Source organism: Hippocampus comes, unplaced genomic scaffold (genome assembly GCF_001891065.2).
Source record: "Hippocampus comes isolate QL1 unplaced genomic scaffold, H_comes_QL1_v1.1 scaffold139, whole genome shotgun sequence".
Classification (NCBI taxonomy): domain Eukaryota; kingdom Metazoa; phylum Chordata; class Actinopteri; order Syngnathiformes; family Syngnathidae; genus Hippocampus; species Hippocampus comes.
This window is the reverse complement of record NW_017804829.1, coordinates 926,745-944,419: the sequence shown is the minus strand read 5'-3', so window position 1 is coordinate 944,419 and position 17,675 is coordinate 926,745. Positions and strand designations below refer to the sequence as shown.

The window sequence follows — 17,675 nt, the reverse complement described above, 5'->3', positions numbered from 1 at the left end:
TGACTTTGAAGTAATATCAGGTTTACTGCAGGCTTATTTGGTCCATAAGGAAATTGTCAGTGGCCTGTTTTTCCATTTCAACTTTTTGAGCTGAGCCGGTCAGACACTTGTTCATTTTACCCCCATTTTTAATTGCCAATTTCAATGAGAAAAATTAATAAGATGAATAAGACGTAACCCCCACACACTCATTTTCCCGGCATCCCTTGGCGCAGAAGCTCCATATGACGTCACTGAGAGTACATATATCAGTCCACCGGGAGGAATTTCGGCCTGCCATTGTTACGATCTCGACACCTGGACCGGTACCGGTTGCGGGGCGAAATAGACTCCAAGCCCGTCTTCTCGCCCCAAAAACGGCCGCGACAGTGACGCCGCAACCGCGCGACGAGCGAGAAGACTCAGCTCGGCCCTGCGGACCGCTCCCGGCCGGGTGAGGATGTTGTAGAGGTGCCGAGCGAGGAGGGGCGGCTAAAGATGTCAGCGGGCTTCTCCATTTTAAAAGCCCCCGTCAAGAACAGGAAAATACTGAAGATTTAAAAAGCAATATCTTCATAAAGCGCACTGGTAACGTGAAGGCCCCCTTGATGTCCTTTTTAAACTACACGTTAAGTCGACTGCGGTGTTTTCCCCCCACGTTCTTCAGAACAATGAGTATAGAGCCCAAGTAGCCTCTTCCAGCCACACTGAAGAAGTGGTACGCATAGACAATCACTTGCAAAGGTATCGCTGCTGGTTCCCGCACCAAAAAGGCGTTTTAACAGGGTGTTTAACATAATCCATGAACAGAGAACAAGAGACAAGAGCAACGAGCTGGTTGCATTCAAGTTCCTCGTTTGTGAACCAGGTAAGAAAAGAAGCTTCTTTGTCATTGTGAGCGTGCCTAACACCCCTGCAGTGTGGACGTGAAAACTATTTTTGCATATCGATACAATCACTAAGTGCTCTCGTAAATCTAGTGCCTGTTCGAGCTACAGAGTACAGTGATGCTCCCGTTTAAGATTCTGTAAACTGCACCGTCATCAGCAGCTTCTATCTCGACTATTCATCCTTGATTAATTTGTTATTAATCTTTATTCTACAGTTACGTATTTTGTTGACAAGCCACACAAAGAAAATTACGTACAAATAAGCAATCCATATTTCCAACTGATATATGTATTTTTTTACTTTGAGCTTCTTATTGGATGGAAAAGGTTGACAGAAGACAATCCACTTCCAAATCCAATGAATGATTACTGCACACATCCAGACAGCTTCTCCAGGGGATTTAAATGCGGTAAAATTGCTGCAATACAAAGTCGCTTTATTTGTTTTGCTAGTTAAAAATGACAGCATCAATCAGGAGATGCGGCATTGCCCAAACTGATGGCCCAGCATCCCATCAGGAGATGCGGCATTGCCCAAACTGATGGCCCAATACAAATAGGGGATCTATTTGTATTGGGTCAGATTAAATGCTCTGCAGTATCTTCAAGTAGGCATACACTGTAATTTCCTGGTAAAAGCTCTTTATGATTTGTGTCTGTCAGTAACCATTAGTAGATTGATGGGAAGGCCAAAACTTGATACCCCGGAAGCTCTACAGTGGGAAAAGTTCCGTTCAAGAATGCTGGTTAACATCAGATTTGTTCCCATCGGAAATGATCAAAACAGAAATAATCCACTCCAAGGTCAACTGTCACCATCATAAAACCATTTTTATATACGAGGTGTTCAAGAAAAAAAATCCAAGGTTGGTGTCACAAAAGATATAAAATCCAAACTACAACAAGCTTTCCCCTTTGAAGAAATCTGCTGGGGTCCCAGTCTTGTCTGCTACACCTTTATGCATTCCTGGAAGGATTCTTTAACATCTTTGTGTCATCCACATCCTCAAAATGAGGCCCATAGATATCGTTCCCCCCCCCCCCCCCCCATGAGCCTGGTCAGGTGAGTAGGGAGATTGCTCCAACACAGCGATGTTCTTCTCAGTCAGGAACTGTAGGATGCTCAAGGGGCTGTCGGTGTTGTCATTGTGACACAGCCATGAGATTTAATAATCAGAATCCTCTTAATTGGCCAAATATGATCAGGGACTTTGCCCAGTAGTTGCAGACACTCTGGTACCACAACAGATAGGTCACCATGACAAAATGTACATTTAAGACAACACATAAACACAAATATCATCATTAAATAATGTAAAGTGTCCAGTAGTGCGGTGATACTGATGCAACCACAAATTTGCAAAGACCGCAGAGTTAATACAGGTTATTTAAGTTATTTATCTACTTCATTTAGAGTTGTTAATTTACTAAGTTGGCGCTTCGACTTGCAGTCTTTTAAGCATTCACAATGACAACTTCACAAAATTCTACCAAAACAAGTGTGACGTAAAGATAAGTCAGTAAGTCAGAAATCAGAATGGATTACAACAATAATGTAAACAAATATGTGGCTTTTAACTTTCGTGAACATGTGGACCGTACTTATGACACAATATAAATAAACAAACAAACAAGTAAATAAAATAGGGCAACACGGGAGTCGAATGGTTAGCACGTCCGCCTCACATTGCAGGGGTGCAGGGTTTGATTCCGGCTCCGGACTTCCGGTGTGAAGTTTGCATGTTTTCTCTGTGCCCGTGTGGCTTTTCTCTGGGTACTCTGTTTTCCACCCACATTCCAAAAACATGAATGGCAGGTTAATGGAACACCCTAAATTGTCCCTGGGTGTGATTGTCTACGTCTCTGTGTACCTTGCGATTGGCTGGTAACCAGTTCAGGGTGTCCCCCGCTTACTTGCCCGAAGGCTGCTGGGATAGGCTCCAGCACGCCCCGTGGCCCTTGTGAGGATAAGCGGATGAGAAAATGGATGGATGGATGGATGAATAAAATATGTATTAAAAAACAAAGACTATTGACCGAAATGAAGCAGAGTTCACCCCACCACTTTTAATAGTTGAATTCTACTGCATTGCACTGTCGATTTGAATACCATTGCCGGCAATTATTCAGCCCCAGTAGGAACCTTGGTGTGCCCAGCGGCATGGCAATTATGTCCATAGCCCTGGTACAGTGATTACGATTTCTGCGCAAGAAGGAAGGCATCCGATAGCCAAGCCCGAGGTGCCACGCAAAACTTCAACTTTCACAAGATAATAACAAGGAAACAATTAGCTGGTTTTCGACTTAAATGTGGGTGTTCTAAAATCTGCTGAAAAGCCACAATTTACTTCAGAGTATGTTTTTTTTTCCTCTTTATTTCCTTGCATTATTTTGGAGGCCAGAGCTATTAAAACAGTGCCAATGTTCAGACCATAAGAGAGACCCTTTCAGCAGTATGAAGTGTTCAGTAGTGTGGTAATTCTGACAACCGTAATTGTCAACATAAACATAGCATACCGTATTTGCTCTGCCCACTGCATTATCTCAGTCAACAGAAGAGAAACCGGTCTTTTTAGGATGCTTTTTGAGCACAACCTCTTTTCTTCATGGGCTGATGATGAAGTAGGCCCTTTGGCGTCCTCACATCCTGGTTATGTCACCATGGTAACAGTTGTGCTGTCTCTCGCCATCTCAAGGCTTGTCTGAAGAAATGTGAAACTTGGCCTGGTTCAAAATGCGCAGTCAATCATCAATTCTGGTTTAAGGTAATTGAAATGCGTCGTCAAAGCACAAGGATGAGCTTTAAAGGAAGGATCATTTTTATGTAACATGATAATTTAACTCTGCTTTGATGGATTTTACATGAGTTTAAAATGATGCGCTGTCATGTTTCCATTCCATTCGGAAAACACTGAAGTTGAATTTGAAATGCAATTCCACTTTAGCTAGTTGGCATCGTGATGTTTTCAGAAAAAATTAGTCTGAAAACCAAAGTTTAAAAAAAAAAGGTTTTGGTTACACAAAGCTAAAATATACCCTTCTACCTTTGTCTTTCTGTCTACTGTCATTTGTTGATTTTGTTCAGATAATTCATATTACCGAATATAATCCATCCATCCATTTTCAACACCGCGTATCCTGAAGAGGGTCGCGGGGAATTGCTGGAGCCTGTCCCAGCTGACTTTGGGCGAAAGGAAGACCGCATCCTGAACTGGTCGCCAGCCAATCACAGGGCGCATATGGAGACAAATGACCATTCACACCCACATCCACACCGCAACTGAGTGGGAACCGATCTCACGCTGCCCGCACACAAGTCAGGCGAGTGTAAACGTTGGAAAATGTTAAGAATGTTTGTGTCATGTTTTTCCTCCTCCAGAAACCACATTAAAACAAAGAAATATATTTCCCTCCCCCATCTTTTTCCATTTTTGAACATTTTTGAAAAAGCTCCAGGGAGCCGCTGGGGTGGCACTAAAGAGCCGCATGCGGCTCTGGAGGCACGGGTTGCCAACCCCCGCACTACACCATCAGCGACTGCTATTACCCAATATCTGTTGGAAATTAAAGTCCTCACTTGGGAAATTTTGTTTACGAAATACTGTTTATACTTTGCAGATAAACAAAAGGTTGGCCATATTCTATTGGTCTCTTCATTAATTGTCTCTAAATTGCCCATATGTGTGAGTGTGAATGGTTTGTTTGGTCTGCAACCAGTCCAGGTTAGACTCCAGCTCACTTGCCATTTTCATATGGTACAAATGGCTCAACGGCTGAATTAATATTCTCCATGGTTGATTGTGGAAATTTTGCTAAATGGCCCATCACTTGTCTAGACATCTAGCTGCAGTTTGTGATTCTACCAGTTTTCACCATAAAACTGTATGGATTCTCTAAGGGTTTTTTAGTTTTTAATTTAATGTTATTTTTTTGCCTTGGTGATGACTGGAGCTGCCCTGTACCCTCAGACACAGTTTCCATGGAGGCAGGTTCATCCCTCAGCCTCAAACGACGATATGAAGAGGTGGACAACGGCTCTCTCTTTTCGACACCCAAAGACTCTGACGATGATATCTCAAGCAGTGACAGTGCTGACAGCTGTGACAGCCTCAACCCCCCCTCCAGGACAGAATTCACTCGTAAGGAACAAAAGGAAAAAAAAAGTGCAAACATAACGAATAAGCATTCACTTCCATACTGAATGTCTCTTGTCCCCCAGCCACCTCAATCCTCAGACAACACAAACTGTCGCCGGGAGGCAAGCGGGTGCGTTTCGACGCGGTGACAGTGTATTATTTCCCCCGGAGGCAGGGCTTCACTAGCGTACCCAGCCAGGGGGGCAGCTCGCTGGGCATGGCTCATAACCACTCGTCCATCCGACGTTACACGCTGGGGGAGTTTGCTCGGGAGCAGGAGAGCAGTCACCGTCACACCTTACGCCAACACCTGCGGCAGGAAAAGCTCAATGCCCGCAAGCTGAAGGTAAGATGTTGACGCAAGCCTCGAAATGGCCACTTAATTAGGTACATTAGAAACCAGTCTGCGTCAAGTATTCTTTTGTTTTTATTTTTTTATCAGCCCCACCAAGCATTTACATTACGGAATATTATGGAGTCATATTACAAGAGTCTTTTGTTGTGTTACTTTTGTTTTATTTGCCCCCATGAAATTGGTCGATTAAATGTTGATGAACTCATGGGTGAGCTTCATTGAAGGAGGAAACCTACTGGCATATGTGAGAGTGCCCCTTTGAGTCTCCTCGACGCAGCACCTCCTCCCCCCCGCGGCTCGTAGGGGTTTCTGTAATGGAGAATAAAAAGGCCGAGTAACAGACAAAAAAAAAAAATGGCTGAAATCCTACGGAAACTACTTTTCGAGCAGAGGGTTTCAGCAGTTGAATCTCTGGGGGAGGCATCTGCTCAAGCAGTGTTTTCCTAACCTTTATCGAGCCAAGGCACATATTTCACATCAGTATCAATATTTGTTTTTACTCCACACTTTATTTACTTTCGCTGTGTTGATTGTCATACACAGCTGACCAGGAATGGCACAGTGGAGTGCGCCCAAGCCGAACTGCTGACTCTGGATGACGTTTCGGACGAGGACCTCGACGTGGACGCCGTGGAGGTGGACGACTGCTTCTTTCTTCAGCCGCTGCCCACTAAGCGTCGTAGAGCTCTTCTGCGAGCGTCCGGAATTGCTCGCATCGACGCCCGGGAGAAAACGGAGCTGCGAGCCATCCGCCTCTCCCGGGAAGAATGTGGCTGTGACTGCCGTCTGTACTGCGACCCTCGACACTGTGGCTGCAGCCAGGCTGGCATCAAGTGCCAGGTAGGATGGTCACCTTTTGAATTTGAAGTTTTTGTCAGTCCTGTCAAGATGTCGCTGATGGGAAGAAGTTGGATTTATACTGCACTGTTGAAGTAACACAATTCCAATTTGTTTTTGCTCTCAAGTGGCACAACTGGGATATGCGTCATCCAAGTATAAATAGAAAATAAACAACTAACTTAAGTCAAACTTTACTTCAGAATCAGACCCCTTCCAAATGTGGAAAATTATTCAATTTATATTGGGCAGCTGACAGTGCAGACTTGAAGTCATCATCATACATGGATTGCTGACATTCACCTGTGTTTGTTTCAAACAGTACAATAAAAAAGGTGAAAAACCATTTGCTGTGAATCTGAGCCACAGCAAAAGCATAGACAAACAATACATTGGAGGTGAGTTTTGGGTGGGAGGGTGTCTTATACTCTAGGAAATTATGGTAAATAATGTTTAAAAGTGCTTGCGGTAGGGCCTCGATTTAAAGAGCAGCAGTTGGAAATGACAAAATCAGAAAAAAGTCTCCACCCATGAGAAACATTTGCATTAACACAGCTTAAAATCATTTTAAAAAAAGAACGCAAGATGGCCACAATTGGCCTGTATCAAACCCAGGAGGTTAATATTTATATTAATGATGTAATATTGTTTTGTTCTGATTCACTGATGGTGTAGTGCTACACTCGCCTGACTTGTGAGCGGCAGCGTGGGATCGGTTCCCACTCACTGATGGTGTGGACGTGGGTGTGAATGGTTATTCGTCTATCTATGTCTTGCGACTGACAAGTGACCAGTTCGGGCTGTCGTCCACCTTTCACCCGAAGTTAACTGGAATAGGCTCCAGGATGTTTAGTTCTGTGTCATTTGTGCTTGCAGTTGACATTGGTGGAGTTCCAAATACGCTAGTTGGGCTTCTGCATGCACGTGTCGGTTTGTGTGTTCTGTGTAAACCCGGACTTGTCGTGTAAATCCAGTTTAAGAGGGGTTGAAGACAAAAGATAATAAATCGCGAGACCTGTTTTCTCCTCCAGGTGGACAGAATGTCCTTCCCATGTGGATGCTCCAGAGATGGTTGTGGCAACTTAGCGGGCCGTGTCGAGTTCAACCCTCTTCGTGTCCGAACACACTACCTGCACACTATCATGAAGTTGGACCTGGAGAAGAGGAGAGTGCTGCTACAAGTGCCCGGGGAGAAGTACGCCGAGTCGGACCCTGTGTGCCCTCCGTTCTCCAATTGCCCCGCATCCCCGGGCCCGGAAGAGAGCGGTGTGCGTGCATGTCTTTTGGAGGCAGAGGAGGACATCCTTGAGCGGGAGAATGAGACTGCCGTGTTGCACCTGCAGAGCGCCGTGGAGCAGGAGAGGCGGGCAGAGGAGCCGCAGGTGGAGGAGGTTCTTCTGCAGGGGCCTTTCCCAACCGGGACCGCCGTGCTCTGCATCAACCAAGATGAGGAGAGTCCCACAGACCTTCTCAGAGACTCCGCCCCTCTCCACTACTACCAACTTAGCTCCATCGAGCCGGCCATCCTGGAGCCGACAGAAGAGGAGGTTCAGGAGGCAACAGGAGACGATTGTTTAGGCAGCCGGTTCCAAAGTGATCATTCGAAGCTCCACCATCGTGAAGAGTGCCGAGAAGAAAGCGCGGAAGCAGCGGTGGCGACGCACCCTCTTCCTCCTGACGTTTAGGCCGAGCTTCTCTGCAGATATTTTGCACAAATAAAACAACATTTCGCGTCGAACTCAGTTGCATTGGTAGAGGCTGGAGCACATGGAGATCAGGAGTCATACGTAATGGTATATGCAGTCACATGACTTTCATTGTGAATTGTGTTGGGGGTAGTAAACACAGCCTTATGCAAAAAAAAAAAAAAATGCAGGTGAACGTCCTGCTTGCTAACTTCGGAGACATCCAAGAGAAAAAGTGAGTGACTTCACTAACACGTTGAATCGCAGCAGATGTGTCTGAGCTGCGGTCCAGCCAAATGATGGCATAAACTGACCTAATAATCCTGGAAATACTTGTTTTCTTGTGTACTGTACAAGTGTTTGTGTGATTGCGAGGCCAAGCCGCCGGTGTTTGCGCACACGCTGAGCTCGTCTGCGCCGGCCTTTGCTCATCTTTCACAAACGCGATCCTTGTGTCGTCGTTGCAATGCCTGTGATATTATGACATCTTTGTGTGATGGATCTCTTGTGGATGAGGTGCTACTGGAAAATTGTCAACTTTCATCCACCTGGAGTTGTGCTAGAATGGTAGTTTTGTAACGCAGATTTCCGCATTACGTTCACAACGCTGCTTAAATTCAATGTGATCTTGTAATGTTTACATACGGATCACTGCTAGCCACTCTGGACCACTTCTGAACAGACAGACAGACATCGTTGCACTTTGTACTGTATTCTTCTTCGGGAAATAAAAGATTGGTCTAGACTGCAAGCTATGCCGGCTGCAGAGAGCAATGTTAGGCCTGTTGCCCGGCTGGACCTGTTCCAGTGTGTCCTCAAACAACCCCTAGAGTAGAGTACATTACCCGCAGCCCTGTTGTAGCCCTATTTTAACACTAGACCTGTTCTGGTGTGTAACCGTGGGCCTGCTCTAGAGTGTAATGTCTGTCACTCCTCTCGAGTGCAACTTTGAATGATTCTAAGTAGGGGTATGCCAGTAACGATATCAATGTGCGAGTGTGTGCGTGTAGATAAGTCCTCCTCAGCAGTTGTTGGCACTATACTGAGGCAGTTTGACACATCAGCAAATCCTCCTTTGCGTCAAAGAAAGGTTTTTGTTCAATTTGTTGTCATTGTGTTGAATGAAATTTTATGTCAAAAGTACTAGAGGTATCGCTACTCCTTTATTGGTGAGCAGAGTGAATACTCGTTCTGATATTGCTCTTTAAAAAGCTGGTGTTGAACGTCCCTAATTCTAATCATCTCTATCGAGAGTCAAACTTCTATTTTAGAGTCTAACCTAAAATTTTCCCTTGAGTGTCATGCCAGGCCTGTTCTAGATTTTAACTCCACAGCCTGTAAGTTGTCACCTAACCTTGCTCAAGCATGTTGTATGCCTTTTATTTGACTACCTGGTGGCCCTTCTTTAGTTTATCCTTAAACCCACGCTATACTGTCTGACCAGATGTTCTAGAATGTAAACGTGGATATGTTCTACAGCACAGGTGTCAAAGTCAAGGCCCGGGGGCCAGATCTGGCCTGCCACATCATTTTATGTGGCCCGCGAAAACAAATCAAGCATGTCAAGTTCCATGATGCTTGCTGAAGTCTGAACCAAAATTTCAAATTGTCGTATGTAATCCACAATAACAGTCATTATTGTTGACTTCTGATTTTAAAACTAGTTATCCATCAATTTGTTGTGCATTGTGTATGTAATATGTGGAGGTTATTGAACATTTATATGGTTTCCCAAAATTCATAACGCCGCTCCAAGGGAAACCGTAACTACAAAGTGGCCCAGGACAAAAATGAGTTTGACACCCCTGATAAAATCAGGGCCTGTCCAAGCCTATCCTCGAATCAAATCTCGAGAGTTTACACTGGAACTATTATGCGTAGACGTTAAATTTCCCTTTAGACTCCGACCATAACTTGAGTCTGACAAAGGTTATGTTCCAAAATGTAACCTGGACCTGTTCCAGAGGCTTGACTCATAACCAGCCCTTGAGTGTAGCTCCAGATCTGTACTACAGTTTAACAAAATGCCTGTAGGCCTGGCAAGTAAATGTCCATCTGCTCTGGAGTGAATGTCCTGTCCTCGAATGTCACCCCTGGCCTGTTGTAACTGGGTAGTCGTTGATCTTTTCTTTTCAATCCAACCTTTTCACAAGTATAGGTCCCAAATAAAATCTGCGGGAGTGTGTCAGGAGTGTGAAGTCTTTTTAACTGTTCGAGAGTCACACCTTAACTGGCTCAAGAGGGTTAGGTGGCCCTTCTGATATTCTGTAATGATTCCTCTGGCCAGCTTTGGGACTTTTCAAGAGCCCTAAGGCTCTCGTACAGAATACCATTAGGCATGTTCTACAAACTTGGTCCTACACGGAGCCTGTACTCGAAACTATGCTAAACCAATTCTAGAATATAGCCTCGGCCTGCTCCAGAGTGTTAGGGCTTATTTGTTCTGAAAAGTTCCCCCGACCTGTTCTAAAGCGTAGCATTGGATCTGTTCAAGAGGGTACCTCAGACCTGTTCCTGTTAATGTTTCCACAAGTCTGGCAAATCCAACCCGTTCTAGGGTACCAGGCCAGGTCTAGTCTAGAGTGTAACTGCAGGCCTGTTGTATAGTGTATGGTGAGTCCTACAACATTTTTCAATATCCCTCACATGAATGATGAAGTATACTATATGTATTGATGCGTCTAGTGTAACAGCAGATTTTTGCACCGCCGCCTCTGAACAAGAGATGTGTCACATGAAGAAAAGAGCGTTTCAAGAAAAATATGATCTTGTGTGGTGCAGCTTGATAAGTGTGTGTGTGGGTGTGTGTGTGTCCACAGATGTACTGTATTTAGGGGGCTTGGGAAGCATAACAATGAGGAAATCCTGTGTTTTGCAAAGGTGCTTTTTTTTCTGTAACGCTTCATGCAGGAGGTCAAGGAAGGCGATTGCTGCTTTACTACGACACATTCTTGTGCTTATGACAAAATCGTGTCTGTGACGTTTTAACTTTTATGCTATTTAAATGTCATTTAAAAAAAAAACAACAACACTAAACCATCTTTTTCAATGTGCTGACATGTATGAGATGTTGATGTCATTATTTGCCTTTTATTGTTTTGTCTTAATCCAAGTGTGCTTCACCAAAGCAGTGGTCTTCACTCTCCTGAGAGGATGACTCTGTAGTTGTGGCCTCCCCTTGATCACGTTTGGCTGTTTGCGATCATTCTTAGTATAAACGTGTATGCGTGTGCGTGTGTGCAAAGGATAAGTGTGATTGTTGGAATGCTGGAAAGACTTATAAAAGAGCTGTGGAGAGCCGCTCTCCGGAATCTGTTCCCTAAAAGTGGACAAAATAAGGTCTTTTTCTATATAAAAATAAATAAAGTGCACATTTAAGACAGGTGTCTGTGTGTTGTCAGTTTTAAATGTACTCACACACTTTGTGATTCTCAATGTTTGCTATTCTCAAATTAGTGATTTTAAAAACACTGCTAATTGAATTTTGACAAAGGAAATATCAGGGCAGTAAATCAGTTATTGCTTTTCTCAGATTGCCTCAGAAGCATCATTATACACATGAAAAGTCACCAAAATTATTTTGCTGTATTTTTTTCATACTTGTTCTATTGTGGATGCATTTATTAAAATGTATTGCATACAGTGCACTTTTCATTTAGGTTTTCATGTTAAAAAAAAAAAGTTATTTTATGCTTTCGTAGTTATCGCTTTTAACCCCTTAAGCAGGGGCACCCAACCAGTCGATCTAGGGGAAAATGGAAAAATAAGATTTGTGTGTCTGTGTGCGTGTTATTAATATTCTATATTTTTGTGTTAGTGCACACTACACCCTAAGCATCCGCTTAGTTTCACTTTCACAAAAATATCATTTAAAAAAATAAAAGCGAGTCACCTTTTACCTACGGCGGCGCGTGACCTGCATCACCGGAAGTTGTTAGCGGTTAGCAGTCTGCACTTGCTTGCGATTAGACCTGTAGCCATATATATTCTTTTTGTTTTTAATTCTCATTCAAAGTTTGTTTCATGTACAATTCGCAGATGGCACTGGGAAAGAATTGAAATCTGAAGTGCCAGGAGAAAAAATGTAAACGATACACGTGAGCTACTATAGTTAAGTTGTTACACTGAAGACGCTGCCAAAGTGCGTCCCATGACGCCGCGTCAGGTGTCGACTAAGGTAGGCACCGATTCCTTTTTACAAATTCACAAGCTCTTATATCGACTTTATTTTTCTCTTTCGCTCATGTTCGGGGCTGTTATGGCTGTTACTCATCGTGGCATGCGTGCACGTGCGGTAGCGGGTCGATCACGGGAGGTCGGTTGCTTGAAAAGTCGATTCTCGGTCAAAAAAGGTTGGGCAGCCCTTCCCTGAAATATTTTGTCCCCATTGGCTTTATTGGGTGCCCTACATTTAATGGCCATCGGAGGGCAGCACTGATTCACTGCATGGCTGCAATCTCGTCGAGTGACGTCACAACTTTGGCCCGTTGAGTGCTTGACAGGAAACCTCCTCAGACGAAGGTCAAGTCGGCCCGTCACACAGTCTATGCGTTTATACCATTACCATCCACCATGAATTGATTCCAAAAAAGTGAAATAAGTGAAAGAATAGCTTCCAGATCTGGAATTAAATCCATCCCATTAGCTCAGTGTCTGGCTTTGTGCCGGGCTTTGTTCTTGGTGGAAGTTTCATAGAATGCACTCACAGTGGGGCCTTTGTGCATTAAACAGCAGTAGGCAATATAATGTAAACGTGCTTGATGATCGAGAGAAAAAAAAAAAGATGACTCCATCTCTTTGGTATCCAAACTGTACATTCTTCCTGATGAACCTGGCAGGACGCTCTAATATGAAAACCTTTGATGTGTATTTTGTTTTTGGTACTTGTACCCCCCTGGACATTTTGAGTTAGATTCCCAGATGGCTTTCAACATGGCTCCAAGGGTCAATGTTTGAATTGGGATATCATATTCCTTGTTGGGTGTCTATTAAATTCTGTTGTCATTAGGGTGGGGGCAGTGTTTCCACAGTTGCCCTTTTTTTCTTTTTTTTCTTTTACTAGAAAACACTTTGTCAACAGCACATTCTGTTAATAAAATCTTTATATGGAATGGACACATATGTTGTCAATGTCTTCAAATTGTGACACGACTCTTACATGATGTTACTCCTTTAGATGGGAAGTTGAAGTCTCCCACAATGCCAGAATTTCCATTTCTCACGCATTCCACAATCTCCAGTTATTTGTTGAATACCTTTCGTGAGTACTCTGTTGTTAGGAATCAGGTGTTTTCCTGTATTTTATTATTCATTAACTATTTGTTTTGTTAAATGTAAATTCACAGGGCATATTATCGACAAACAACTATTTACCGCACACCTATGGCTAATTAGGAGCCTTAAAAGAACATGCATGTTTTTGGAAGCCAGAATACTTGGTGAAAGCAAGTGCAAAATATATGTTTGCCCTGTGACCTTAATGAGCACAAGTGGTATTTGAAAAAAATATTTTAGATTACGGTAGTAGTAGAAAAAAAAGACACATTCTTGAATCTGGGAAAGGAAGTGTAATGACTTCCTGTCCATGTGTTTTATTCCCTGAAGCACACATTGACTGAATCATGTAAAAATTCCCTAACCACCATCTTGTCACTTTTCAACATGAATACCATATCCCTGACAATCCATGTTGTTTATCTCTTGCTGGCATAACAGGCCACGTTCCCAGCATGCTGTGCAAACAAAAACATGTTCCCATTCGACCTCATTTCCTGTTACACACATGGATCCACTGCTGTACCTGTAAAAACAGATGTGGGTGTGGAGTGAGTGTTTCCATGTTGGCATGGGAACATGAATGCAGCAGAGTTAGTTTGATGACAAAAACAAAGAGATTCAAACTTTTTTGAGGATCATGTTAGGCATTTTCCCCCCCAATTTACCACAATTCTCATATGTCTCAATGACACGTCTGCGACAGGCCTTTGTCAATATATTCCAAGGATAAAGGATTATTGTACACTTTCCACACCCTATTTCTAAAATTGCTGAAATTAGTCCACTGGACACTTGGCGCCATGTCGAGCTGGGCCAATGGTGAATACAGATGTCGTCACCACATACTGTATTTCTACAATAAAAGCATTTTGAGTCATGAAATCAACACCATACACTACACTGCGTGTATGCAGGCGCATCAACAAACACAAATAGAGACATAATAAATCGCATGTGTGGTGTTTATTCAGAAGCTAGCACTGCCCGCAAACAGGATATGTTTGATAGAATGTATTATGTTGTGTGTCGCTTAGGTTGTTATCTTTGCTGAAAAATAGTATGAACAAAATGAAAGCTTTCTGTTGCACACCAAGGGACATTCCCACCTCAGTCAAATGTCCACATTTATAATCTCACAGTCAATTTGGGCTGGGAATCTCAAATCCAGGCTCAGGTTGCAGTTTGGACGAAAGGCCCAGCGTGGGACCAACAGGTGATGGCCTTAGAAAGGCCTGGGCACAAGGCAGCCATCGCAAGAAAACCGCTTCTGGAAATTAATTACACATCCCAGATGACTTGAGAGGGTTATTTATGGTCCATCTTGAGGGATTTTACTGAAAGAGGATCTCCTCGTGCTCCCTATGAGGGACTGGAAATGTCAATGTAGAACACATTTGGTCCTGCTTGCCTCATTGGGCGTTTTTGCTCATCGCAGCTCTTACATCTGTGAGCTGATGTCAACGTTTATAAGTATTTGGAAATGTTTAATAGATAACAGATCATTTTAAGCAAGAGCCTCTTTAGGGCTTCGGAATGTTAAACGGGTTTCTGTTTACACTTTTCCCTACTGTCCAGCTGAATCAACATTCAACTTTTACTTCCACGACAGAAAACGCTGACTGCAAAACAACTTAAAAAACAAAAATCTTCACAAAATGTGTTTAACTGAAGCCTTTTAAACACACGTAGAACTGTTGTTGTTGTTGTTGTTGTTGTTGTTTTTGATTTTTACATCTTCACCATTTATAAAAATGTGAGCAACCCCACAAAAGCTGATGAGAAATTCGGCACGTGTTTTTTTTATCCTCATTAAACCTGCGATCTTAATGAGGATAAGTGGACTAGAAATTGAATGGATACATTAGATGTGTTTACGAGCCTGCCAAACCAGATGTGTAGCGTAGTACCAAGACTGACCTGTGAGAGGCAGCATGCTTCCACAGAGCCTCCAGAGTCTGTAAGAGTAGTAGAAGAAGAAAATAGAAGAGGCTAGGCTAACTGCTTATGTGGTAACTATGTTGTGGCAAACTCTTTTATTGTGGAAAATGACTTTTAAGATAGCATACCATTATGTTACACAACCATTACAGTAGTTTTCTATTTAGCTATCATTACGTTTTAGATCACATTGACAGACTGATAAAATCGGATTTAAAACAAAAAAATAAAATCACCTTTTTCCAAGCCATACCCGCAATACGCAGAGTTGCCAAACTGCGCGGTACAGAACAAAAGTCCAACACTTTCTTCTCTGTGCTTCAATGAAATTAATGATGCATTTGAGTTTTTGTTGTGTTTAGTCTTTGATGTGTTTTGTTCTTTTTAAAAGGTAATTATGGTTCAACAATGTGCTTGGGGTACTACATATTATTCGGAGTGGTTCAAGAGAATTTGTGTGTGTGTGTGTGTGTGTGTGTGTGTGTGTGTGTGTGTGTGTGTGTGTGTGTGTGTGTGTGTGTGTGTGCGTATTTAGCTTCCAAAACTGAAACCTGATAAATGCAGACGCTGAACAAACCAATGGGATTGTCTGCATAAATTATTGAAATCCCTCCGAAAAAATATACCTTGACCTGCTCCACTGTAAGCAATGTATACTTGTATTATTTATTGTAAAACAGTAGTATACTGTTTTTTCCCTCGCTAACCAAAATATGAGCATGACAGCCTATACTACTCATGTGAAAGCTAATTACTATCTGTGATGCCAGCGAAGCATTCCGAACATGCAGTAACCAAATTTGGTTCCTTGTCAGTAATGAGCCATATGATGTAGCTCCCCACAAGAGTCATGTGATTCTTACTTTTTTTTTTTTTGTCTTTTTGTCTTACCTGAGCCATACAAATCAGTAGACATGGAGATTATGTATTAGGAGCCAAGAGGTCAACACTGGATTCATCCCACGCTCCAGCTGCTCCCAGGGAAAACATTATGGTTGAGCGCTTCCGTGACATATGCTACTTTTCCCAGCACACATCCACGGGGCTCACACAGAAGCGGGATTTGGTTTGGTTTGAACAATCCCAGACAGCATCCCGTTGGCAGATCTGATATTAACTAACAGAAAGGGCAGTTAGTTTTTTTGAATGAATGTTCATGGTGTAAAATAAATTGCTTGAAGCGAGACCATTTCAGCAATTCTTAGCTATTTGTCCAACAAACAATTGAGTGTTTAGAGATAAGAAAAACTGAATCAGAGCACATGGACCCAAATGGAAACAGGAGTGGCAGATTTACCATTACTGAAACAAAGACAACCGGAATTCTAATCCTACTCCTAACCCTAAACCTAACCCAAACCCAAACCCTAACCTGAACCTAACATGAACCTGAAACCTAACCCCAAAACGTGAACCCCAAAATGCTAACAATAAACCTAAACCTCACCCTAACCCTAAAGTCTAACCGTTACCGATTCTGTCAGGCCCATCCACACTTAACGGTAATACTTATAATTCAACTTAAATCTTTTCAATAGTGATTAAATCGTATGGAGAAATGAAACATGCACAATGGGCTGTAGTCAAGTTACTCTAACAACTTGAGTTGAGATACGTCAAGTAATTGCCCCCCCCCCCGCCCCACACACACACACACACACACACACACACACACACAACCTAACTGCTGGTCTCAGTTGATTAGAGAGCACCATAGTGTGTCAGCATGTGACCCCGTTCTCGGGCTCCATCATCAGGCCCCTGCAGAGTGTGACCACTCACCCAGGGAGGAGAGGTCACCCCTTTGCCCCCGAAACAGACTAATCACAGACTAAACTACCGAGCTCCACCTCTTGGCCGGCGGCCGGCAGGTGGATCAACGCACTCTTTGTAGAATCACCTGAGGATCTCCTTTCTTGTTTGTTTGCCGATGATGGCTTTAGAGCCACGCACAGGCCTTTTATGATGAGTTTGTGCCGCAGCTGCTTCTGTTTGTTATGTAAATGCTGAGCGACGAGCATCTGTACATGACACTTTTTTTCTTTAAACCAAAAAGTGTATTGTTTTGACTTTGTGTTTACACACGGTAAAAAATACAGCTTCTACTTTTGGGTTTAAAATGGTATTGAAGTTCTCCTGAGAAATTGCAAGTGAATGATGAAGGGTACTTGAACATGTTTATAAGTGTACCTTCCCAGGCAACCAGGAAAATTCCGGGAAGGATCAAGTGGAAATGGAGTTTTGCAAGGAGGAAAAGTAGGATAAAGGAGATTGATGTTGCATGAAAATGTGATAAGTGAGCGCTGAGGAACGTTTGCAGGAGGGGGGCACCCCCATTTGAAATACCTACCTATCTATCGAGCTAGCTAGCTAGCTAGCTCCAACAGCAGTAAAAAAAAAAAAAAAACGCAAAGCATATAAAAGCATTCTTCAAATGGTCTTCATATCTTAAAAAAAAAAAATATATATTTCCAGCAGATTTTATTTAGCCATTAGCTGAGTGCAGTAAACCGGTCCAAATCCCTCTTTTTATGGCTCCAAGTGGAAAATCCAATGATACAGTGGAGTCATACTGAAC

General features: G+C 43.0%; 1 protein-coding gene across 1 annotated transcript; it reads left to right on the top strand.

Moving 5' to 3' along the window:
* Positions 1-243: 243 nt before the first annotated feature.
* csrnp2 (cysteine-serine-rich nuclear protein 2) lies at positions 244-8,069 on the top strand. The gene is made up of 5 exons (XM_019866792.1): positions 244-847; positions 4,838-5,008; positions 5,089-5,351; positions 5,904-6,200; positions 7,229-8,069. Exons 2-5 carry the CDS (start codon positions 4,849-4,851, stop codon positions 7,880-7,882), a joined length of 1,374 nt encoding a protein of 457 aa, XP_019722351.1. The 5' UTR covers positions 244-847; positions 4,838-4,848; the 3' UTR covers positions 7,883-8,069.
* Positions 8,070-17,675: the final 9,606 nt, after the last annotated feature.